The sequence below is a fragment of the Anabrus simplex genome, chromosome 1, assembly GCF_040414725.1.
Source record: "Anabrus simplex isolate iqAnaSimp1 chromosome 1, ASM4041472v1, whole genome shotgun sequence".
Lineage (NCBI taxonomy): Eukaryota > Metazoa > Arthropoda > Insecta > Orthoptera > Tettigoniidae > Anabrus > Anabrus simplex.
In genome coordinates this window covers 1,173,669,012-1,173,695,216 of record NC_090265.1, presented here as the reverse complement: position 1 = coordinate 1,173,695,216, position 26,205 = coordinate 1,173,669,012, and the positions used below count along the sequence as shown (strand labels likewise).

At 41.4% G+C, this 26,205-nt stretch overlaps 1 protein-coding gene across 1 annotated transcript in view; it reads right to left on the bottom strand.

Moving 5' to 3' along the window:
- Positions 1-24,570, bottom strand: part of LOC136877264 (organic cation transporter protein) — a 337,411-nt gene extending 312,841 nt beyond the window's left edge. Inside the window, exon 1 of the mRNA XM_067151156.2 lies at positions 24,345-24,570. Within this exon, the coding sequence (XP_067007257.2) occupies positions 24,345-24,463 (119 nt within the window). The 5' untranslated portion in view covers positions 24,464-24,570. The remainder of the gene's footprint in view (positions 1-24,344) is intronic.
- Positions 24,571-26,205: the final 1,635 nt, after the last annotated feature.

Here is a 26,205-nt window from a genome sequence, read left to right as displayed (position 1 = left end):
TCACAGCATCTATCATTCATTAATAAATCACTTTGGGAGTGGCGACCCCATCGTACTAATAGCCTATATCTGCTTCATACATCCCTGACCCGGCCAATGACTGGAAAACAGGTTGTAGGTTTTCATTTTCAATAAATTAACAATATTACAAATTGTTAGGTGTTCTTCAAGAATACAACGGAATGCGACATTTCTTAAGATAGAAAGTGTTTTAGACACTTATCGCGACTTTCGAGTATACGGCTAGCGACATTCTCGTCCTACGAGCTGGCAACACTGAGGTCAGTACGCTGACCTTTCAGCAAAGGAGCCGTACCCCAAAACTTTCATTCCCATATAACGGATTCCAAATGCACCATTCAATTGTTCATATTTATAACTAAATATCCCTCCATCGCTGATGTTGGTGGGATGGGGTCAAAAGTGTCAAAAACTGCTTCAGATGGATCACAGGTACAAATTCTCTCAAAAATGGAAAACTACTTGCATTTATTGTCCATACATGTCTCAATAAATAATATGGTTAAAAACAATACCGAACGAGTAGTTTACTACGATGATTTTTGTGTATATCTGTGTGTCCGCAAGTTGCTTTATGTCGCACCGACACAGAAAGGTTTTTTTCTTTTTTTTTTTTTTTTTTTTGCTTTACGTCACACTGACAAAGATAGGTCTTATGGCGACGATGGGACAGGAAAGGCCTAGGAATGGGAAGGGAGCGGGCGTGGCCTTAATTAAGGTACAGCCCCAGCATTTGTTTGGTGTGAAAAAGGGAAACCACGGAAAAGCATTTTCAGGGCTGCCGACAGTGCGGTTCGAACCCACTATCTCCCGAATGAAAGATCACAGTTCTTGCCAACAGCTTTACGGGTACGTAAACATTCCTGTGAGACAAAATTTGGGCACCTCGGCGTCTCAAAAAACCGTGACCACTGACCACAGTGGGCAGTGAAACTATTATCATTATTATTATTATTATTATTATTATTATTATTATTATTATTATTATTATTGGAGGACAGATTTCTCTCCAGGTACTCCGGTTTTCCCTGTCATCTTTAATTCCATGAACACACTCCAATATCATTTCATTTCATCTGTCAGTCTTTAATCCTTGCCCCACAAAACTGCGACGGGCTTCGGCAGCCGGCACAATTCCTATCCTCGCCGCATTCAATCCAAGGCCAAAAACATCTAAGAATGTCTGGCCCGGAGTAGGATATAATTGTTTTAACATTATTATTATTATTATTATTATTATTATTATTATTATTATTATTATTATTATTATTAATAATAATAATAATAATAATAATAATAATAATAATAATAATAATAATAATAATAATAATAATAATAATAATAAAGCGCAAAGAGGAATCCTCAATGGAGCTGTGATGCTTGACCGCGTTTGCTGTTAGAACCAAGATCCTTAAATCGGTTGCAAATTTCGAACCTGTGAATGACAGATTGTCTATACTCACAATTAAGTGCGCGAACAAAACCTACGCCCTAGTTAACGCACATGCTCCTACAAACGATAAGAACAAGTCTGATCCAGACGAAGTTGATAATTTCTGGGACCTACTGGATGAAAAATTAAACAAAATCCCCAAACACCATGTCAAGCTTCTTTTGGGTGACTTCAATGCCCAACTAGGTCGTGAACAGAAGTACAAGAAAGTTATAGGAAATTACCCTGCTCACAAAAGAACCAATCCCAACGGCAAAAGACTGGTGTCCATTTGCGAAAATCACAACCTGCAGGTCATGTCGACCCACTTTCGCCATCTACCCAGAAAGCAAATGACTTGGCGTTCTCCCGTCCAAGCTCTCGGAGAGTTCCAAATTGATCATGTTGCAATCTCCAGGAGAAACAGCCCTGAGATTATGAATGTCAAGGTAAAGAAAGGCATCAATGTGGCCTCAGATCATTATATGTCTGTTATCAAATTCAAACCAATTCCCGCAAACACAAGGAAGACAACCAAACAGATCACACGCTTCGACAATGATAAACTTCGGCAAAGGGTCGAGGAGTTCCAGGAGAAGGCTAGACCAAATGACTGTGACTTTAACAACGTCAAAAGTCTCCTTGTTGTGGCCGCCGAAGACGTTGCAGAAATCAAGAGAAGCAAAAAGCATGTCTGGTGGAATGGTACCTGCGAATCAGTCCTCCAAGAAAGACTCAATGCGTAGAAACAGTACTACTCTACGAAATCAGAAAATGATTGGGAAACCTACAAAAACCAACGTGCCCAAGCAGTTAGGGTGTTCAGAACTGAGAAACGTAAATACGAAAAGTCTCTCATTGAAAAGATAGAACAAAACTTTAGGAAGAATGAAAGCACAGAGTATTACAGAGACTTCAAACGCAAACTCACTGGCTATGAACCACCATCTCTATGCTTTGAGCGAAAGAACGGCACAATGGCGACGTCAAATGAAGAAAATTGCAGCATTCTGGCAGATTACTTCAAGAATTTACTTAATTGCTCTAAACCGCAAAGCGCCATTGAGACCAAGGAACCCTTACTCAGGTACCCAGATTCCAGACCACCCGACAGAGATGAAATCAAGCGCCACATTGCCCGTCTCAAAAATAACAAAGCGCCGGGGGAAGACTCAGTAGTAGCAGAACTATGGATATATGCCCCAGAGGAATCACTTGATATCTTGCAAAAGCAAATAGAAGAAATTTGGAACAAGGAGAACCTACCCGAAGATTGGAAAATAACTTTGATCCATCCATTACACAAAAAAGGCAGCATGAAGAACATCAACAACTACAGAGGAATATCTTTGCTACCCGTGACTTACAAAATTCTATCACTTGCCATCCTGGAGCGTTTGGAAGCACAAGTCGAACATCAAATAGGTGAATACCAAGGAGGGTTCAGAAAAGGTCGCTCAACAGCTGAACAGATACAAAATCTCAAAACGATCATCAGATATTTTACACTAAGGTTCAAGCAGTATGTGTCTGTCTTTGTAGACTTTAAGAAAGCGTACGACTCCATTGACCGGAAAGTCCTGCTAAATGAATTTGGAGTTGATTTGAAACTGCTGGCATTAATTAGAGCCACCCTGACCGATACAAAATCCAAGGTGAAGTTCCACGGATGTCTCTCGCATTCCTTTGACATCAAAAGAGGAGTCCGACAAGGTGATGGGCTATCCCCGATACTCTTCAACTGTGTTCTTGAAAAGATCATCAGAACCTGGCGGGTGAGATTACAGGAAACCAACTACAGTCCATCTATATATAATAAGAGTTTTGTCTGTACATTGCTCAGAATTTCAAAATAATGGTATTTCTGTATCGGTCATGTCCATAGTAACAAGAAAATGCACTTTTTACTTTTCCGTAATTTCTGTCTGTCTGTCTGTCTGTCTGTCTGTCTGTCTGTCTGTCTGTCTGTCTGTCTGTCTGTCTGTCTGTCTGTCTGTACACGCATCACGAGAAAACGGTTGAAGAGAATTTAATGAAAATCGGTATGTGAAGTCGGGGGATGAGCCTCTACAATCTAGGCTATAAATCATTTTACTCACGCTGAGTGAAATGGTAGTTTAGGGGAAGGCCTAAAATTGAATTCTCAACTATTTATGTTATTAGTGGTCGTATTTTAAAGAAAATGGGTATGTAAAATTGGGGAATAAATTGCTACAATCTAGGCTATCAATAATTGTATTCACGCTGAGAAAAATGGTAGTTTAGGGAAAGGCCTAAAATTTAATTCTCAAATATTGTTGTTGTCCTATCTTGATGAAAATCTGTATGCAAAGTCAGGAAATAAGTCGCTATAGTCTAGGCTGTAAATTATTTTATTCACGCTGAGTGAAATGGTAGTTTAGGGGAAGGCCTAAAATGTAATTCTCAAATATTTCTTATTAGAAGTGTAATCGATGAATGCTACATAACTAAGGTTATATAGTATTAAATTTCGTATTATTCATGTCTTATATGTTGTTACCGTACTGGCTGTGATCACAAAGATATTCATGAATTTGGATTTTTGTTACAAAGTCCACATCAGCGCCGAGTAACGAGAAAATGGGTAAACAGTATTTAATGAAAATCGGTATGTACAGTCGGCGAATAAGAAACTACAATTTACGGTATAAAATATTTTACAAATCATAGAGTCGAAAGAAAACTAAATGTGTAGGCCTACAATATAGAAAGTTCATAACATTGATCAATAATAACATTACATTAACCATTGTTTGTCGTAATGTGCTTTGTGTCTTCTGTTGTCCCTCATCTCTGGCAGATAGGTTTACTGCTGCGTACAGAGTATTTTTTATTTGATTTCCGTCACACCGACATAGATAGGTTTTAGGCGACGATGGGATAGGACAGGGCTAGGAGTGCCTTAGGCCTTAATTAATGTACAGGCCCAGCATTTGCTTGGTGTGAAAGTGGGAAACCACGGAATACCATCTTCAGCGCTGCCGACAATGGGGTTCGAATCCACTATCTCTCGGATGCAAGCTCACAGCTGCGCACCGCTAACCACACGGTCAACTCGCCCAGTCGTACAGAGTGTAACAGCCTGCCTGAATACTGATGGGAAGTAGCTGGGGAGTTAGATAACTTTCTTCTTTAGCATGCCATTCCTCTGGTTTAAAATTTTCTGATACTACTGGTACGTAACACACCGGATCATCATAGCATTCGAGCTATTCAATCCCTACTCTGAGGCACTGATTGGAATGAACAGTGTGCATATTTAGCGGAATAACGACAGGTGAGTGTTCATGGCAATCTGCGGCCTGGTCATCCCAGCTCTGGAACTTTGGACTGTTAGATTGGCACCGCAATCTAACCGCAGCACTGTTCGTTAAAAGTGATAAAACGTGGGGCTTTCCATTTGATGGAGTATTTTATATCATAGCATTGCTTTTAATCGCTACATTCATAATTACGTTTTTGTAATGACCTATGTTGATTTCAGTTAGGAAAACCACAAAGTCAGTCTTTCTGAGAATCCCGCAGCGAAGCACGGGTACATCAGCTAGTTGAGAATAGGAACCAAATCCAAGGGGATCGCAACAGACTGCTTAGCATTTGCTGATGATATTGCTGTTCTCTCAAACGACATAGAAACCGCTAGAGCTCAAGTTGAAATTTTAAAGGAAATTGCCGAACAAACTGGTCTGCATATATCGTTTAAGAAAACAGAAGTAATGACTAACATCAAAGAGGCTCCACCAAAACTCCATACAAAATACAGGGACATCACCCGCGTAGACAAATTCAAATACCTGGATGAGATCATCATGAAAAATGAACTGGACAAGGAAGCACTTCAGGAGCGAGTACGCAAACTGGAAATAGCCTACCAAACATCCCACACAATCTGCAACAAAAAATGCCTTTCCCAAAACACCAAGATACGTCACTATGAAACAGTTCTTAAGCCAGTAGTTCTATATGCAGCCGAAACCCTGTCTCTAAATGCCAACAAAGGACTCCTTGAAGAACTGGAGAAAAGAGAACGCAAAATTGTGAGAGGAATCTTGGGATCAAAGTACAAAAATGGAATCCATCAAAAGAGATCCAACAAGGAAGTCTACAGCAAAATAGAGAAAATTACCGACACAACCAGAAAAAGACGGGCACGATTTTACGGTCATCTGAAAAGAATGGACGGAAGAAAGTTAACTAAAGAAATCTTTCACTTTTTTATTCAAACCCCAAAACCACAATTCCCTGGTTTAGAAATACCAAAGAAGACCTGCAAATGCTACATATCTCAGCTGAAGACGCCCTTAACAGAGATATCTTCCGCAAGAAAATATTGACGAACGGGCTAAACCGAGACGAGCAACCGAAGAGAAGACACGGTGCCCCTTGGACAGAGGAGCGTAAGCAGGCCCATTCACAAAGAATGAGGGTAATTTGGGCTCTAAAGAAGGCCAAGTTCAGAGTCAAATGCAACAAGACTTAACGTGGTCCTTGATGGCCCCAGCGAATTATATATATTAATAATAATACTGTAATAATACTTTTGCCACTTTTCCCACATCCTGGTGGGTTCACGGTTGCGAACTGTGTTCGGCCGGACACGCTTCTCGACTTCAACCCTAGGTGGAGGGAGGTATTCACTGTGGCTTGTTTCTCTGGTGATTGGTTATGTGGTAGGCTATGAAGAGATGCTGATGACTGGTTATGTCGTAGGCTATGTTGTGTGTATGTATGAAGAGATCTACAATGAGACAAGTACAAACACCCAGTCTCCGAATCAGAAGAATTACCAGACGGAGCTACGTAAAATCCCCGATCTAATCCGAGATCATCTTTATCCGATGGCCGCGACGCTGAACGTTCAGTCAAGGAGTCTGAATCACTACTACTAAGATTTTCGAAGAAGCCGAGTGCCTGAATTTTGTCCCGCGGGAGTTCATAGATGGGTTGGTAAATCTACCGACTCGAGGAATGCCAATGAACTGACCTGGGATCGACCCAGCCCGCTTGCACTCAGAAAGGCTGGGCTGCACATCCTGGTAAAATTATTAGAATAGTGCGTATCTCAAATATCTGCCTCTGTTGACGGTGACTATGCGTTACAATTCTGTGGCAGCCTACATTTTGAGACCGATCAATCTTTTGTCCCAAGGTATGCATGCAAGCTGTGCGTGCGACACCACGAGAACTATAGTATAATCTGAACGGTACACTAGACTACTAACCAATGGAACCACTAAAAAGGAAGGGGAACTGAAATGTCTAACCTGCAGAGCTAGCCAGACACACCCACAACGTGGCTTCTTTCTCTGGTGATTGGTTATGTGGTAGGCTATGTTGCGTGTGTATATATGTGAAGAGATGTATATTGAGACAAGTACAAACACCCAGTGTTTGGCAGCCTGTATCTTTGGACGTCAACGGCAACAAAGATCTCTCTTCTAGGTCCAGAAGGGAATGTAGGCCTACAAAAGGTAACCGGCGGAAATGGAAAGCTGAAAGACAATTTCTCAGTAGAGGCCACATTTCCTTAGAGAATGCGATGTAGAGCAGCAGTTCTTGTGCAGAGAACAGAGAAGAACTTTAATGGAAAAGGAATGGAATCATATTAAAGTTGAGCGCGCTGTCACGCTCAGCGATAGGGCTAGGGAGTGGCGTCGTTTAGAGAACCGACGTTCAAAAGCAGTCACTTGAAGTGACTGTGCCGTGTGTTGTTTAATGAGTCTTATTCCGGCTAAAAGTAAGCATAACATTTCAGTTCAAGTTCCGAGGCACCTTCTCAATTCTTCTTCTTCTTTTCCCACACCCTGGTGGGGTCGCGGGTGCGAACTGTGTGGCACATGGCAGCCCAGTTTTAAGGCCAACTGCCCTTCCTGACGCCAACGCTATATGGAGGGATGTATTCACTATTGCATGTTTTTGTGGTGATTAGTAGTGTGGTGTGTTGTGTCTATATGAAGAGGAATGTGTTGGGAGAAACACAAGTACCCGTTCTCCGAGTCAAAGGAATGAACCAGAAGCTATTTAAGTCCCCGACCAGGCCGAGAATTGAACCCAGGACCCTCTGAACCAAATACTTCGACTCTAACCATTTACCCTCAACAACAACAACAACAATAAATCGAATAATGCCATGAATGTACTTCGGTTTACTGCAGAGTGCATGGAATTCTCGGCAGCTTTTTACACGAGCAAGGTCAAATTCTTCCTCCATCATATAATAATAATAATAATAATAATAATAATAATAATAATAATAATAATAATAATAATAATAATAATAATTAGACACCGAGGTGCCGCAATGTTGTCCCGCAGTAGTTATTTTACGTGCCAGTAAATCTACCAACACCGGGCGAGTTGGCCGTGCGGTTAGGGGCGCGCAGCTGTGAGCTTGCATCTGGGAGATAGTGGGTTCGAATCCCACTGTCGGCAGCCCTGAAGATGATTTTCCGTGGTTTCCAATTTTTACACCAGGAAAATGCTTGACTTGCACCTTAATTAAGGCCACGGCCGCTTCATTCCAACTCCTAGCCCATTCCTACATCCCATCGTCGCCATAAGACCTATCTGTGTCGGTGCAACGTAAAGCCATTCTGTCTGTCTGTTAGGTCATCAGCCCAGAGGCTGGTTGGATCCTCAAATAACACCACCAAAGGCTATGCAGTTATAGGGAAACAGCAAAAACCAATGGCAGAGCCCCCCACCCCAAAAAAAATTCTACCAATACGGGGCTGGTGTATTTAAGTACCTTCAAATACCACCAGACTGAGCCAGGATCAAACTTGGCAATTTGGTGTGAGAAGGCCCGTGCCTTAACCGTCTGAGCCACTCAGCCCAGTCCTCCATCATTTAATACTCAAATCAACTCTACTAAAAGGGAACTGTTCAGGATACGGGCCTACATACGTTTATGACGGAGCAGAGAGACTCAGTTTAGTACATTCTGACGTGTAATATTATTTACTGATACTTCCCCCATGTTTCGGCGTCATTTGTAACATTAATATAAAATATACTCGCTACACATTGGGAGTCAATTGTAATTTTACTAAGTCCACTTTGCCTCGAACTTTAAATTAATGAGCACATAGATAAAATAATTAACTGAAATGTCATCGAATTTAGATAGAGCACGAAAATGTTCCCTTCTCTCCCAGGGCGTGAAAATGAGACTGTGTACTGATACATCCGCGACCCACTGAAAACTATTGCATGTATACGGGCGGGAACTGCACCTAGGTTATTCGATAACTTCTCCACATTTAAAAATAAACTATACATAATATTCCATAATCCGTGCAGGAGCACTTCATCGACACACAATAAATATAAAATAGAAACACACTCAATAAACATCATCATTCTGGAAGATTCTTCCCACGCATTTATTTATCTATCTATCTATCTATCTATCTATCTATCTATCTATCTATCTATCTATCTATTTATTCCTACCCCTTAGTGCAGGGCTCTAACTATAGGCTCTAAAAAGTAGCATGCTACGTGCCTAAAATAGGTTGTTAAACAGCTTTATTCAGGTTCTATAAAATGTAACATAGGCTGTAATAATTTGCTCAAGAATTAGGCCTACTGTAATACAACAAGGTAGAAACATGTATTTCATACTTCGAACGTCCCATGAACTTGTCTAAACAACAATTGAAATATTTTCTTCACAATGCTTTTATTCAACACCCTGCCGGGCTGAGTGGCTCAGATGTCGAGGTGCCAGAATATTGTCCCAGAATAGTCTCAACATCTCCGAAAACCGCCAAAAAGTAGTTAGTGGGACGTAAAACATTATTATTATTATTATTATTATTATTATTATTATTATTATTATTATTATTATTATTATTATTATTATTATTATTATTCACCCGTCATTGTTCCGGTAGTTTGCTCACAATAGATGACAAGCACTTTATATAGGTCTTCCACGGGAAAGTTATAGCGTTTATCACTCAGAATGAACCAATATGAATTCTAAATCGATTGAAGAAACGGGGCAATATTCCAGATTTGGAATGAGACGAACTGGTGATTCAATTCCTCCTTCGTTGTTTTTCCATTGGAACGTTAGCGGCAGCGATTCATGTCTTCAGTCCAGTATTTTTTTGCAGCACCATGTCGAACTTGTTTTTTAATTACTTTTCTAGGTGTTTTTGCCTTCTCTGCGAACCATGTGACCTTGCCGCGGTGGGGAGGCTTGCGTGTCCCAATGATGCAGACAGCCGAGCCGTAGGTGCAACCATATCGGATGGGTATCTGTTGAGAGACCAGACTAACGAATGGTTCATCGAAAGGAGGAGCAGCCTTTCAGTAGTTGCAAGGGCGGCAGTCTAGATGATTGACTGATACGGCCTTGTAATAATACTCAACATGGCTTAGCTGTGTTGATACTGCTACACGGCTGAAAGCAACGGGAAACTTCAGCCGTAACTACCTCCCGAGGACATGCAGCTCTCTCTGTATGAATGATGTACTGATGATGGCTTCCTCCCGGGTAAAATATTCCGGAGGTAAACTAGTTCCCCATTCGGATCTCCAGGTGGGGACTACACGAGAGGGGGCGATCATCAGGAAGATGGATACTGACATTCTGCGAGTCGGAGCGTGGAATGTTAGAAGTTTGAATCGTTGTGGTAGGTTAGAGAATCTAAAAAGGGAGATGGATAGGCTAAAGTTAGATGTAGTTGGTATAAGTGAAGTACGTTGGCAGGAAGAACAAGATTTTTGGTCAGGCGACTACCGAATTATCAACACAAAATCAAACAGGGGAAATGCAGGAGTTGGTTTAATAATGAATAAGAAAATAGGGCAGCGGGTAATCTACTACGACCAGCATAGTGAAAGAATTATTGTCGTCAAGATAGACACCAAACCAATGCCCACCACAATAGTGCAGGTCTATATGCCTACTAGTTCAGCGGATGATGAGGAAATCGAAAGAATATATGAGGAGATAGAAGATTTAATACAATATGTAAAAGGTGACGAGAATCTAAATGTGACGGGAGACTGGAATGAAGTGGTAGGTCAAGGAAGAGAAGGTAGTACAGTAGGAGAATTTGGATTGGGACAAAGAAACGAAAGAGGAAGTCGGCTGGTTGAATTCTGCACTGATCATAATTTAGTCCTTGCCAATACTTGGTTCAAACACCACAAACGACGGCTGTATACGTGGACGAGACCTGGAGACACTGGAAGGTATCAAATAGACTTCTTTATGATTAGGCAGAGATTCAGAAACCAGGTGTTGGATTGCAAAACTTTCCCAGGAGCAGACGTGGACTCTGACCACAACTTGTTGGTCATGAAATGCCACCTGAAGTTGAAGAAATTGAAGAAAGGAAAGAATGCAAAAAGATGGGATCTAGACAAGTTGAAAGAAAAGAGTGTGAGGGATTGTTTCAAGGAACATGTTGCACAAGGACTAAATGAAAAGGCTGAAGGAAACATTATAGAAGAAGAGTGGAAAGTCATGAAAAATGAAGTCAGTAGGGGTGCTGAAGAAATGTTAGGAAGGAAGAAAAGATAAACTAAGAATCAGTGGATAACTCAGGAAATAATGCTAGAAATGAAGAGGGCAGAAAAGAATACATGCGATTAAAGAATCAAGTGGATAGAAAGTGCAAGATAGCTAAGGAAGAATGGCTGAAGGAAAAGTGCAAGGATGTCGAAGACTGTATGGTCCTGGGAAAGGTAGATGCTGCATACAGGAAAATCAAGGAAACCTTTGGAGAAAGGAAATCTAGGTGTACGAATATTAAGAGCTCAGATGGAAAGCCACTTCTAGGGAAAGACAAAGCAGAAAGATGGCAGGAACATATCCAACAGTTGTATCAAGGTAAAGATGTAGATAATTTGGTTCTGGAACATGAAGAGGCTGTTGATGCTGATGAAATGGGAGACCCAATTTTGAGGTCAGAGTTTGACAGAGCTGTGAGTGACCTACATAGGAACAAGGCACCTGGAATTGATGACATTCCCTCTGAATTACTGACTACCTTAGGAGAAACCAGCATGGCAAGGTTATTTCATTTAGTGTGCAAGATGTATGAGACAGGAGAAGTCCCATCCGATTTTCGGAAGAATGTTGTTATACCTATTCCGAAGAAAGCCGGTGCTGACAGGTGTGAAAACTACCGCACCATTAGTTTAGTATCTCACGCCTGCAAAATTTTAACACGTATTATTTACAGAAGAATGGAAAAACAAGTTGAAGCTGAGTTGGGAGAAGATCAATTTGGCTTCCGAAGAAATGTAGGAACACGTGAAGCAATCCTGACTTTACGTCTGATCTTAGTGGATCGAATCAAGAAGGACAAGCCCACGTACATGGCATTCGTAGATCTAGAAAAGGCATTCGATAATGTTGATTGGACCAAGCTATTTATGATTCTGAAGATGATAGGGATCAGATACCGAGAACGAAGAATTATCTACAATCTGTATAAAAATCAGTCTGCAGTGATAAGAATCGAGGGCTTTGAAAAAGAAGCAGCAATCCAGAAAGGAGTGAGGCAAGGCTGCAGTTTGTCCCCTCTCCTTTTCAATGTTTACGTAGAACAGGTAGTAAAGGAAATCAAAGAGAGATTTGGAAAGGGAATCACAGTCCAAGGAGAGGAAATCAAAACCTTGAGATTTGCCGATGATATTGTTATTTTATCTGAGACTGCAGAAGATCTCGAGAAGTTGCTGAATGGTATGGATGAAGTCTTGGGTAAGGAGTACAAGATGAAAATAAATAAGTCCAAAACAAAAGTAATGGAGTGCAGTCTAACGAAGGCAGGTGATGTAGGAAATATTAGATTAGGAAATGAAGTCTTTTTTTTTTTTTTTTTTTTTTTTTTTTTGCTAGGGGCTTTACGTCGCACCGACACAGATAGGTCTTATGGCGACGATGAAATGAAGTCTTAAAGGAAGTAGATGAATATTGTTACTTGGGTAGTAAAATAACTAACGATGGCAGAAGTAAGGAGGACATAAAATGCAGACTAGCACAAGCAAAGAAGAGCTTTCTTAAGAAAAGAAATTTGCTCACTTCAAACATTGATATCGGAATTAGAAAGATGTTTTTGAAGATTTTCGTGTGGAGCGTGGCATTGTATGGAAGTGAAACATGGACGATAACTAGCTCAGAAAGAAAGAGAATAGAAGCTTTTGAAATGTGGTGTTATAGAAGAATGCTGAAGGTGAGATGGATAGATCGAATCACGAATGAAGAGATACTGAATCGAATTGGTGAGAGGAGATCGATTTGGCTAAATTTGACGAGAAGAGATGGAATGATAGGACAGGACACATCTTGAGACACCCAAGACTTGTTCAGTTGGTTTTTGAAGGAAGTGTAGGTGGTAAGAACGGTAGGGGTAGACCAAGGTATGAATATGACAAGCAGATTAGAGCAGATGTAGGATGCAATAGTTACGTAGAAATGAAAAGGTTAGCACAGGATAGGATGGCATGGAGAGCTGCATTAAACTAGTCTACGGACTGATGACTCAAACACACAGGTGTTTTTGATGATTTTATTTTCGGCGTTATGCAATTCAAGTTACGCACACAATTGAGTCTGAATACCTGCAAGTAAAAGGACGAACTGGTTTCAAGCAGACAAGGAGGTGTGCTGTTGCTATTTTGGTGAAAGCTGGAATTTTAGGATTAACTGAGAAGGGCTTCAGGTATACTTCGCTATTGTGTCGCTCATTGCTGGACATTCCGATGATGGGAAAAGGACGGGGTTGTTGCCATATTGGAATGTAAGCAGTGCAGGCCATTATGGAAAACAGTATACAGATGAGATTTTTAAAAACTCTTCAAAATAGACTAACTTAAAAACAGGCCTTCTTAATTACTATACAACACCTGTATTTAGCAGCAGCGGGGATTAGGGAGGAGGCGAGGTGGTGAAGTCGGCCCCCACTTTGTGGAGAAAATATTACATTTTTATTCCAAAGCCCGCTGAAACAATTTGTACAAGCCCTGTTGTCTTATCAGCTAATTATTTCCTTAATTTTCTTTAATTATAACATTATTTGCGGAAATACGCAAAAAATGTCGTTCGTCGCGGCTAATCGCTTTGTATAGCGCCATAGCAAGTAGTGAAGACTTTGCGTGTGCTGTGAGGAAGGGTAGCAGGGCTACTTTTTTTTTTGCCAAGGTCATGGGCACTAACATATTCACTCACCGCGTGCATTCGTCAGTCTGGCAGTCTTCTGTTAGTTTCTTAGTGTGCAGTCAAATACTATTGTATGTATGTATTCAGCCCGAAGGCTGGTTTGATCCTCATAGCTCTGCTAACAGTCTAGGCATCACTGAGGAGGCATGCTAGGGAAATGAGGAGTGAGGTAGTTTCCCGTTGCTTTCCCCACCGAGCCAAAAGTTGCTATTACGTATCAGTCTGCCAAGCCCACTGAAATGCATGCACCAACCGACCCCCATGAGCGATATTTTCACACCATAACAGGGACTGGGTGCATAAGGAATGGCATTACTAGCATCACTTATACTTCAGTCACACTTTCATATTGTCAAAGCTAAGAATGAGACAGATCAATGAAAGTAGCAAATTTATTCTAGCCCGTTCCAGAAGACATAACTTAGTGCACTGTAAACACTACATCTCGCCAGCAAAGGCAAATTGTTTTTAATTGTATAATCACGCCATACTTCTATTTAATTGTAATGTACATGTAATATTGTTCCTTTGGTGAAAGTTTCATTCTATAGTACTGAATCCAAATGACAAAAAAAAAAAAAAAAAAAAACTAGTATTACCGCACCTAAGTTGGCAAACCGTCAATTTTCCCTTCTGTCGAAATTTTACCATTTTTTAGCTTTCTTTTTCAGTTCTGATGTATATACCGCCCACTCCCCGCGCTATATCCGCAAATCTGGATATTGTTGCCGTATATTTTCTTGCCCCCCCCCCCCCCCTCGGCCACTTCTAATTCCCAATCGCCGCTACTGGCTATTTAGATCTAATACTTCACAACGAACCTAAATACGAGGGTCGGAGCATACGTCATGGCAACTGTATCTTTTTCCACATGAATGCGGGATCTACCAGACACATGGAAATACAGATGGGAGTGGGGACCGTAAGGTATGGAATGTATGAGTAATGTCCAGTAGGTTTACCAGGTGTAGGATATAAAACGAGGAAGCTGCCTCCCATGAAATCCTAGTGCTACATGATGTTTATTCAGTGACCTGTACGGTAAACCATCAAAGTACTCCCCTAGACTCTCCACAACACGCCTCACCATGTGTGAATTTTGCAACCTCATGTTTTATGGCGTTAGCAATGTCCTCTCATGTCCCAAACCGTCTTCCACGCGATAGTTCTTTCACTTTGGGGATGAGATCACAAGCGCACTGAGACAGTCCTGGTGAGTACGGCAGGTGTTCCAGTACTTCCCACCCCCAAGTGATTGCGTGCCGGATGCGAACACGCCGATATCGTGCCGCTAGCCACCGAGTGAATTAAGCATCGTGCCGCATGCGACCAATCTGTCAATCAATCAGTCAGTTAGTGTGATTAGCTGCCACCCCCGGAGGCCCAGGTTCGATTCTCGGCTCTGCCATGAAATTTGTTAAAGTGGTACGAGGGCTGGAACGGGGTCCTCCACTCAGCTTCGGGACGTCAACTGAGTAGAGGGGGGGGGGGGGTTCAATTCGCTCCTCAGCCATCCTCGAAGTGGTTTTCCGTGGTTTCCCACTTCTCCTCCAGGCGAATGACGGCATGGTACGTAACTTAAGGCCGCGGCCGCTTCCTTCCCTCTTCCTTGTCTATCCTTTCCAATCCTCTCACAAAGCCCCTGTTCAGCATAGCAGGTGAGACCGCCTGGGCGAGGTACCGGTCATCCTGCTCAGTTGTACCCCCGACCCAAAGTCTCACGCTCCGGGACACTGCCCTTGAGGGGAAGCACCACTCAAACTTATTCGTCTACTAATGTTATTCCACGCCATCTCTCCACTGATAGCTCGGAACATACCGCTTAGGCCCGGTTGTATAAAGACATCAGACTGGAGATCAATTAAGAACTTAGTTCTGAAAATTAACTGAGATTACGACTTCATCGCGTTGTATAAAACTGAACTCGGTTTACACATGTGTAGTTCAAATGTAATCGGAGTTCAAAAAACTGGACGTGGCAACACCGCAAAACAAATGAAATACGAAATAGCTCGGCCCGTTGGATAATACTTAAATAGTGGGATTGACCTGGCCGTGACTCTCAACAAATGAAATACGAAATTGCTGTGACTGTCGAAAAAGGACAAGAAGATAATATTCTAATCTCGCGAAGTAAACATGGAAGGAACTTCGCACAGAAAGAAAAGGGCGATCTGGTAGATATTGTACCATCAAGGTACAAACATATAATAGAAAATAAAAGAACCTATATGGTGACATCAAAGTTGAAAGAGAAAGCCGTTGACTTGTCAATGTTAAAGAGCTCTCCAACAACCATTTGAAAACTTACTGTAGCATAAAACCTAAGAGTTGTTAGGAACATATACATGAGTGACAGGGGATAATTTATTTGACTAGGTTTTTGTAGTGTGTCCCTTAACTTTAGTTCCAGTCGTTCCACAAAATCTTTCGATAAACGAAATCTTATTTTGAACATTTCACACAATTCAATAATCGAATTCCGTCTGTGCCGAAAGACGCGAGGAACTCGTTGTAAAATCAACTCTTCTTCATCAGACGAAAAGTCGGAATAATGTGACATCCCTGCTAAAGAAAATATATATGCTTTGTTTTGTAAACTTGAAACATAAAAGAAAACTAAGTAACAACATGTTGGTATAGCAGTAGGCTATTGTTTATATTATATTCACATAACCTCACTTCTGAAAAAATCGAGCGAGCTTTAGCAATATTATTAAACTACTAGCATTCAATATATTTATAACGCACCTCGATATTATTAAGGTACGGTATTCTTACGCAGATACGATACAAGGAAACACTTCTCAAGTCTTCAGGTCTAGTTCAATGTTTAATATGAATGATAATGATCTAAGTTCAAGGAGATTAACCGACGAATATTCGACAGTCAAATCTGAACTTAGATCAAGACGAGATGATCTTAGATTAGCGTTTATACAACGGAAAATCGGAGTTCAACTTGACTGGCAGCCATTTTTCCTCTTTAAACTCAGATCAAAAGTTTTATACAACCGGGCCTTAGTCGAGCAGCTCGTCTCCTGTGTACCAAGTCTTAGCATAACGGCGCAAGCTACAGACCTGCAATTTACGGCACTGTGATCCTCTCTCCAAGATCTACTGTGTTAATTTGGTGCATCAGTTACCTTCCATGCTGTATATACTGGAATGTGGTTTGGTTATGTATCATGATCTCATGAAACTTCAACGTATCTAAATAATTGCTACCATTTCCTATGATTACCTTGAACGTCCGAGGACATATTCGACTTGCCAGATCTGTAGCTCCTTTTCCTGGTACACCCCATGGGAGTGAACTACATATGCTACTGTGTGAAGGGCTAGGAATGGGAAGAAAGTGGTCGTGGCCATGAGAAAGGTAAAGTAAACTCGTGTCCTCATCCTGAGGTGCCGCAGCTCTTTTCGGGCACACCCCCAATGGAGGTGAGCTGCATGTACCATTTCAAACACGTACCAGCCCTCCTGCTAGTTTTAAATTTCTGGCAGTACCGGGAATCGAACCCGGGCCCCCGAGGACGGTAGCTAATAACACTAACCGTTAAGCTACGGAGGCGGACATAAGAAAGGTACCATCCCGGCATTTGGCTTGAAATGAAAATGGGGAAACACAAACATTTTCGAGGATGGCCGATGGGGGATTTGAACCCAGCCGTCTCCCTAAATAGCCGTAACAGGCAGTGTCGTAACGCACTGAGATAACCTGTTTGGTAACTTCTCCCAGGCATGGAAATGAAGCTCCATACATGGACATGTTGTAAGATAAAAAGTAAACGCATCACCATATTTCGAGTTGTAAGAACTAACAGTTTCCTGCAGTAATTACAGATAATATAACTGTAAAACAAATACAATCACCGGGCTGAGTGGCTCAGGTGGTAGAAGCACTGGTCTTCTGACCCCAATTTGACAGGTTTGATTCTGGCTCAGTGCGCTGGTATTTGAAGGTGCTAAAATACGTCAGCCTCGTCAGAAACTGAGTCCAACCACTATCGTCTTGGTCTCCCTTTATTTATCTTACCCTCCACAACAGAGTCCATTATTCTCCAAGGTAAATAAATCTATCCTCCTCCATTCGCCTCACATGACCCCACTCAACAAAGCCGGTTTATGCGTACAGCTTCATACACAAGAGTTAACCTATCCTTTATCTCCACCATTCGGAGTGTCCTCTTGCCATTGTTCCCACCTGTTTGTAACAGCAGTCATTCTTGCTACTTACATGTCTTTTTTCTTTTGTAAAAATATGTTATTTGTTCGGGGCGTCGACCCATGTGGGTCTTTTGCCCCTTTCTTGTCTGTTACTTCTAACTTATGAATGAGATTTCCTGAGTCCACTCAGCTTTCACTCCCGTAAATCAAAGTTGGTCTGAAAACAGACCGAGGTAACGAGTTTTGTCCGGGAGCTGACTTCCTTCTTACAGAATACTGTTGATCGCAACTACGATCCGCGGCGCAAGGATGGGAAAGAGCTAGAACTGGGAAGGTAAAAATAAAGTGAAAACTGAGAGGCGAACAAGTAGGAAACATTACTTTCTTTCGCAAAATGTAACTTACATGAACAAAAGCCAGCTTAAAAATGACCGAAAATGCATTCAAGAGGATAAAGTGGCTTGTCATAATTCCAAAATGTCCGGAATCACTAATGCTGATCTTCAAAAGGCTTACCGAGAGTTTCAAAATAGAGGGTGGCCGAGTGGCGGGAGACAAGTTCCGCGCTATTGACGACCCTGTAAATCACATCTACTGCCCAATGGTGGAAAATGACTTTGGATTCGTAGATGTAGGCCTAAATCTTTTGATCTCTTAATATATGTTACTTCACATATCACAGACGCATTTTTTAACATATAGGTTTTCCGCGACGCAAGAATGGGAAAGTGGGAGGGTAGTGGCCGTGGCCTTAAAGTACACCCCCAGAATTTGTCTAATGTGAAAATGTGAAACTACGGAAGACCATTTTCAGAGCTACCAAAGGTGAAATTTGAATTCACCACCTCCGAAATGCAAGTTCTGAGCTAAGTGATGTGAACCACCCAGCAAACAAGTTCTGTACTCACCTAAGTAGTTGGCCAGAGGGTTAACGGTGGGTCCGCTTATTAAGAAAGCCAAGCAGTGTGGCTGGGGATTGCACAACACTCACCACGTGGATAAATATCTGCAGGCCATCTAGCTGGTCGTCTTCAAGCTGAGGCACTAATGGGTTGTTTGTTTAAAGCTGGATGCCCTTCCTGACACCACGCACAACATAGGTCATTACAATGACGTCAGTTCGAACACACCTCTGTCGTTATTCCGTTTAAGTGTGCACACTGCTCATTCCTATCAGTGCTTCAGATGAAAGATCGAATAGCTGGAGTACTATGATCAACCAGTGTGTAACGTACAAGTAGTATCAGAAAATGTATGAACCAGAGGAATAGAATGCTAAAGAAGAGAGAGATCTAACTCCCCAGCTACTTCCCGCCAATATTCACGCAGGCTGTTAAACTCGGTACACAGTAGTAATCCCGTCTATCGAAGATAATTGGCAGCAGAAGACACAAAGCACAACAATGGTCAATGTAATGTTATTGTAGATCAATTTTCTGAGCTTTCTATGTTACAGGCCTTCACATTTAGTTTTCTTCCGACTCTGTGATATTAGAGCATCTAATGTAAAGTGAGTCGTCCTTTATTTCATGACTCCCTCTTGTGTTATTATTCAAGCGATCGTTCCTTCATGATTTTTCCTCATTTTTATAATCATCTTCACAATTTAATCACCATCACCACCAATTTAATTATAGTAGGTACAGTAAAACTGAATAAGACATAAATGATCGGAAATTATTTATAGAGTAGACTGTAGATCCTTATTCCCCGACTTTAATGTACCGATGTTCATTAAATTCTGTTTACCCATTTTCTTGTGGCTCGGCGCTGATATGGACTTATCAACAAAAAAATCCAAATTCATAAATAGCTCTATCATAGCCGGTTCGGTAAAAATGTATGACGTAAATGATCGGAAATTTAATACTATATAACGTTAGTAAGGTAGTATTTATCGATAGAACCAATAACAAATATTTGATAAATGAATTTTAGGCCTTTCCCTTAACTACCATTTCACTCAGTATGAATAAAAATTTTTATTGCCTAGATTGTAGCGACTTATTCCTCGACTTTATATACCGATTTTCATTAAATTTTCTTCAGCTGTTTTCTCGTGATGCACGTACATACATGTAGACAGACAGACAGACATAAATTACAGAAAATTAAAATGTGCATTTCCTTGTTATTATGGTCACGACCGATTAAGAAATATCATTTTTAAATGCTGAGCAAGGTACAGACAAAACTCTTATTTTATTTATACTAATATTATAAAGAGGAAAAATTTGTATATTTGTTTGTAATGGACAGACTCAAAAACTATTGAACCGATTTTAAAAATGACTTCACCTATAGAAAGCTACATTGCCAGTGAGTAACATGGGCTGTATTTTATTTTCAAAACAATTCTAGGTGGGCCGACGGTGGGGAGGGGGGAGTTATAAAAATATAAAAATAATAGGCTAATATAGGCGAAATCAAATTTGTCGTACAAGGACGAGACAAAGCTCATATTAAGCCCCTTGACGCAAAGAACAAAACCCTTTAAGACCTACGGACCCGAAAACCATGTTTTAAGGCCATAAAACCAACCGTTATGGAGATATTGGCACCACACTACCCCTGCTCTAGGAATCGGATAAAGAAATGAACTGCCGTATCCATGGCAACGTGAGCTCCAGTATTCTTACAGCAGCGAGATTATCTACAATATATCACAAAAACCTAACATGTTACAGACATGAAAATTATTTGGAATCTCCTTTAAAAATTAAAAGAACACAAATTTTTGTTTTCCGAAAATCCGCTTAAGGGGCAAGAGGGGAGTGGGGGGTGAAAAAAAGTGAGGAAAGAGTTGAATTCTTTATATAAGGATACATATATTTCAGAAACTGAAGATGTTACAGACGTTAAAACTGGTACTTGGAATCTCTTTTAAAAATAAATGAACACAATTTTTTTTGGAAAATCCACTTAAGGGGGTGAAATAATAAAAATAGAGGGTGAATTTTAAAAAGATTATCTTCTCCTACCGCTTTCCCCCCACCTGTGCGGTTGCGGGTGCGAACTGTATAGCACATGTGGATTTGAACGTGTTTTACGGCTGGATGCCCTTCCTGACGCCAACCCCGTGTGTAGGGTTGTAATTACTATTGCGTGTTCCTGTTGGGGTTGGTAATGTGGTGTGTTCAGTGAATATGAAGAGGAGTGTGTTGGTACAAACACAAACAACCTGTCCCTGAGCCAGATGAATTAATCACACGCGATTAAAATCCCTGCTCCAGCCCGGAATCGAACCCGAAACCCGGTGAACAGAAGGCCTCAACGCTGTCCACTCAGCCAAAGAGTGGGGCAGTTTTTAAAATGAGTATACTGCATCTACTGTAGGTATATCTCATAACTAAACAGTTACAGACGTGAACATTGGTATTTGTAATCCCATTTAAAAACAAAGAAACACGTACTTTTTGTTTTCGGAAAATCAAGCTGGAGATCGAAAATAAGTGAAGGAGGAGTTGAATTATCTTTATGAGGATACTTATGTCTCAAAAACTAAGATGTTACTGACGTGAAAATCGGTATTTGGTATCTCCTTTAGAAATAAAGAAACCCTTTTTCTGGACTTAAACGAGGACTGTTTCTCACATGTAGAGTTCCATGTCGCATGTTCCAGATTTAGCTCTGCCAGTAGCCTGGTCATCTTAGCCCCAAAAGGCAATGCCACAAACGTGGTTTACAAAAGGGTTCTGGTGTAAATGAAATGCAATTTTTCGGCGAGTTTTTATACTTTAGGCAATCTCAGATAATGTCTTTGTGCAGTACCGAGGAACAATGAATTTTTATCAACTTACCAAATCTTCGCGAGTGAAGCCGTGGGTAACAGCTAGTATATATATAGATTTGTAGAGTGGAATAGATTAAGGACCTACCAGACTGTGTATTTGATCGAAAGCAAATGTTCAGATGGCGGTTTTCTATTTCGTTCCATGGTATTTGCCAACACAGGACTGTTCATTTATTTTTATTTTTGTTGTTTGATCGTTACTAGTTATTGCTTCTGATTGGTCCCTTCGGTATTCTTACCCTACTGTTTTCTACAGCGTGCCCCTAAGTCCTGTTCTGTAAGATCTGCTCCAAGAAGGGATTAGCAACTTTGTTACAGTTTTGATTTTGTTTTCTTGTTGATGATCACACGTATAAGGGATTTGAGATACTGTACATTTGATCGTCAATTCGGCCGAATATTATGTATACCTGATATTTTGTGGTTTGATGCAGAAAGCAAGCTAGCTTGTAGTTTTTCGTGAATGTTGATATCGCGATCATTGCCATGGGACCTCCCGAGTTTTACGCAGAGTCCGAACCACATGGGCGTGATTTTTCATTTCAAAACTCCCACATGTATTGTCAGAATTAGAACCACGGCCACCTTGATGAGAAACCAGTGACGATGCCACTCGGCTATCAAACCCCACCTGGTTTGTAGTAGTGTAAAAATGAAATTAAACGTATGGTATTCTAATCAATTCTGGTATTCTAGGTTAGTAACCGCGTGACTGCGGGTGGGATTTTCAGTAGGACCAGTGCGTGGTGTCAGGAAGGGCATCCAGATTTAAAGAAACAACCCATTAGTGCCTCTGCTTGAAGACGACCAGCTGGATACTAAAATTCCACATGGTGAGTGTTGTGCAATCGCCAGCCACATTGCTTGGCTTTCGTAAGGGGGACCCACCGTTAACCCTCTGGGAAAACCATAAAGACAGTGTTTCTGAGACTTCCAAAGCGAAGCCGGGTACATCAGCTAGTCTTCTAATATAATAATAACGAAAGCGAAAATATCTAGAAATTACAACACAACCCCTCCTCCTCCTTCATTTATCGTAGGAAAATGTCAACCAATAATCGCAGGCCGTGACGAAGGGAATTAGAACAATTAAACTAAGGACGGGAACCGATTTTCAATTCGCAACTGTCAACAGAGTCAGCTGGGGCAAGTAACGTACCGTATACGATGTCTGTGGCCCAAATATCCCTTGAAATGCCTCGAAAGCAGACATCAATCACAGTATGGTTTCCTCGAGATCATAAGAGGTATTTTTCCTTGGCCGAATGGTCAGCGTATTGACCTTCGCTTCACAGGGACCTGGGTTCGATTACCGGCCGATTTCGGTCCATTCATACATCTGGATAATCCCTACGATTCGGGGTCTGGGTTGTTGTATTTGCTCCAACACACTACTCTTCATAATGCACACAAAACTCACCGCACTATCAACCACAAAACTCACCGCACTATCAACCACCACAGAAACAGACACACTAGTATAGAGAATACACCCGAACACATAGGGTTGGCATCAGGAAGAGCATTCGGCCTTAAAATAGGGCTAAATCAATGTGCGACCCCATCACGGTTTCGGAAGTCTGGTGGAAGAAGAATAAAACAATACTTTCTTCACTCGTATTGCCACTCGAAAGCAAAACTTTGGAACCAAGGCCAGGCAGAATGACCGCGAAGACTCGCACCGGATAAATTATGGTTGCAAACTACGTTATATAAATCTCCCCAGATGATTCTGGATGAAAATTGCGAGTTAGAGAGTTAATTTTCATCGTTATTTTAATGGTCTTTATTCGAACACTCAAAAGATGTAACATCTAGCGTACAGGAAGTGACCTTGAACAGTACTCTCTGTCCAAGGTCGATTATCATCCCCGAACAGCACACACCTGGAATAGAGGACAAAAAACTTGCGGGCCTTTCACAAATTTCACAAGTCAAAACGGTCATATTCTTGTAGCTGCATTGTGCTTTTCTTTTTTTCCTTCTCTCTCTCGCTCTGTTTCTTTCTCTTTCGTCCTTTCTTTCACACACACACACACACACACACACACACACACACACACACACACACCTAATTTCTAAGAGATTTTAAGTGTTTAAGAGTGTCTGAAAATATATTTCAAGTAAATACCAAGCTCATAGAGCTTAAACCACTCAGCATCACAACATATTAATTTGGCGTGCATTTCCAACCACAGGAATATGATGATTACTGTACATAAGCCGACCATGCGACCATTGCCAGTTCACTCATCGGACTCCTGAATCTATCGTACATCATTTATCAGAAACTACTATATTCGACAGCTCTCATAGTCAGAACCAATAAAACTTATCGATTGTCACCACCGAAGTTTCACTGAAGGGAATAATAATAATAATAATAATAATAATAATACCGAATTATTCGGGACTGGACCTCTGAAATTACTGTACATACCCCAAGATTTCGTTATCAAATATTAATTTCCATAATATGTAAAAACTATAGAGAATGGCTGGCCATCACAAAGTAAATATTGTCGCCTACTGTGATGCTTTACTTTCACAGACCAATACGAACATTGTTAACAATTCAGCCGCTCCTCTTAAAGCTCGCGGTACTTACGAGTGGATGAGGTTATAAAAAGTTAAGCAAACAAGCCTAAAAGGCTAGGTGTAAACATCTACCAAAATATACAATTATTTCTACGGTGTGTCAAATTACTACTGTCACAACATACCTGCATAGCGATGTCTCCCCGTCGGGATCTATTGTTGCCGGACAATCAGTAACGGTGCCGGGCAGGGTTGAACTTTCTAGCTCGGTCATCTCTGCAGAAATCATTTTACTCACACTCATTTAAAATTAAGGAATTAAAATAAGGTAGAGCAGTCGAGTCATTAGCACCTCTATTCTACTGCACCGCTCCAACTGCAGTGTTTTCGTAACTCTACGTCTCTTCATGACCGGTCACAAATGTCACTTCACTACCACTCTTGCTTGCTACAGCACCCCCTCGCCGTAGGCTGGCACCGAACACAGCTACGGCACAAAGCCTATGTATACATATTGACGTCGTATCGCCCAGCATAACCAAACTGACCGCAATATCACAACTAACACGGGGACAGTTTGCGCAGTGTGTTTTTGTCCACCGAAGTGCACAACTGCGGGACTTATTGTCACCACGGTTTCTCACACGCTTAGCCGGTTAGATTAAAACGGTATAATTGTCATAATTCAGTTTGTTTTCAATTTCACGATGACTTTGAGCGCGCTAGGTTGCCTAACTTTCCTCCGCAGTCGATCGACTACTAATGCTATCTTACGGTAGCTTTTGAAACCATTTGCCACTTCGAAGTACGGCGCCGCTACCTTTCGGTGTTTACTAGTACTAAATGGCAGTATCGCGGCTCGATATATCGCCGCATTCCTTCAATCCCTGCTTTAAAATAATAAATTGAGTACTACAGTTCTCGCAATAACACCGTAATCATAAAAAGCGTGACACTGAGATATTGACGGTTAAATTTTTCACATACAAAAATATGTTATTCAGAAGTGTGTTATAACTCTGAAACTAGAAACAAACATAAACGAACCAACACAAAGGATCTTCTTCCTCTGTTAACCACTTTCCCCACACCCTGGTAGAGTCGCTGGTGCGAACTGTATCGCACATATGGTTTTGGCTCAGTTTTATGGCCAGATGCCCACCCTAACGCCCAGTAGCGTAGCCAAGATCGATTTGGGGGGGGGGGGGAGGTATAGTTACGAAATAATGATAGAACATAATGAAAGTGCTTGTCCGTGAGTGATGTGCGCATGTCTTAAGGACACTGATACAAGTAAATTATGTCTATATTCAAATTGCATTACTGGTACACTACAAAATCATACATTAAAATACAGAATAAGAATAATATGATCAAAGTGAATAGTTTTACAGACAATGGCGTGCTCAGATTACATTCTAAAATCCAACTTCCGAGGCTTCTTAGAAAATATACTCAAGAGATTTGTTGGTTTTACAATGTTGTCTCTGTGAATGTTCAAAATGTCCGCCTGTGTTGTGCAGTGGTTAGTGTAATTAGCTGCCACCCCCGGAGGTTCGGGTTCGATTCCCGGCTCTGCCACGAAATTTTAAAGAGTGGTAGAGGGCTGGAACAGGGTCTACTCAGCCTCGGGAGGTCAACTGAGTAGAGGTGGGTTCGATTCCCTCCTCAGCCATCCTGGAAGTGGTTTTCCGTGGTTTCCCACTTCTCCTCCAGGCAAATGCCGGGATAGTATCTAACTTAGGGCCACGGCCTCTTCCTTCCCACTTCCTTGTCTATCCCTCCCAATCTTTCCATCCCCAACCAAGACCCCTGTTCCGCATAGCAGGTGGGGCCGCCTGGGCGAGGTGCTGGTCATCCTCCCCAGTTGTATCCCCCGACACAGAGTCTGAAGCTCCAGGACACTGCCTTTGAGGCGGTAGAAATGGGATCCCTTGCTGAGTCCGAGGGAAAAACCAACTCTGGAGGGGAAACAGATTAAGAAAGAAAAAATACTGAAAAGACGCAACCCTTTGAGTCGACTTTCACTTGTTTATTGTCAGTTTC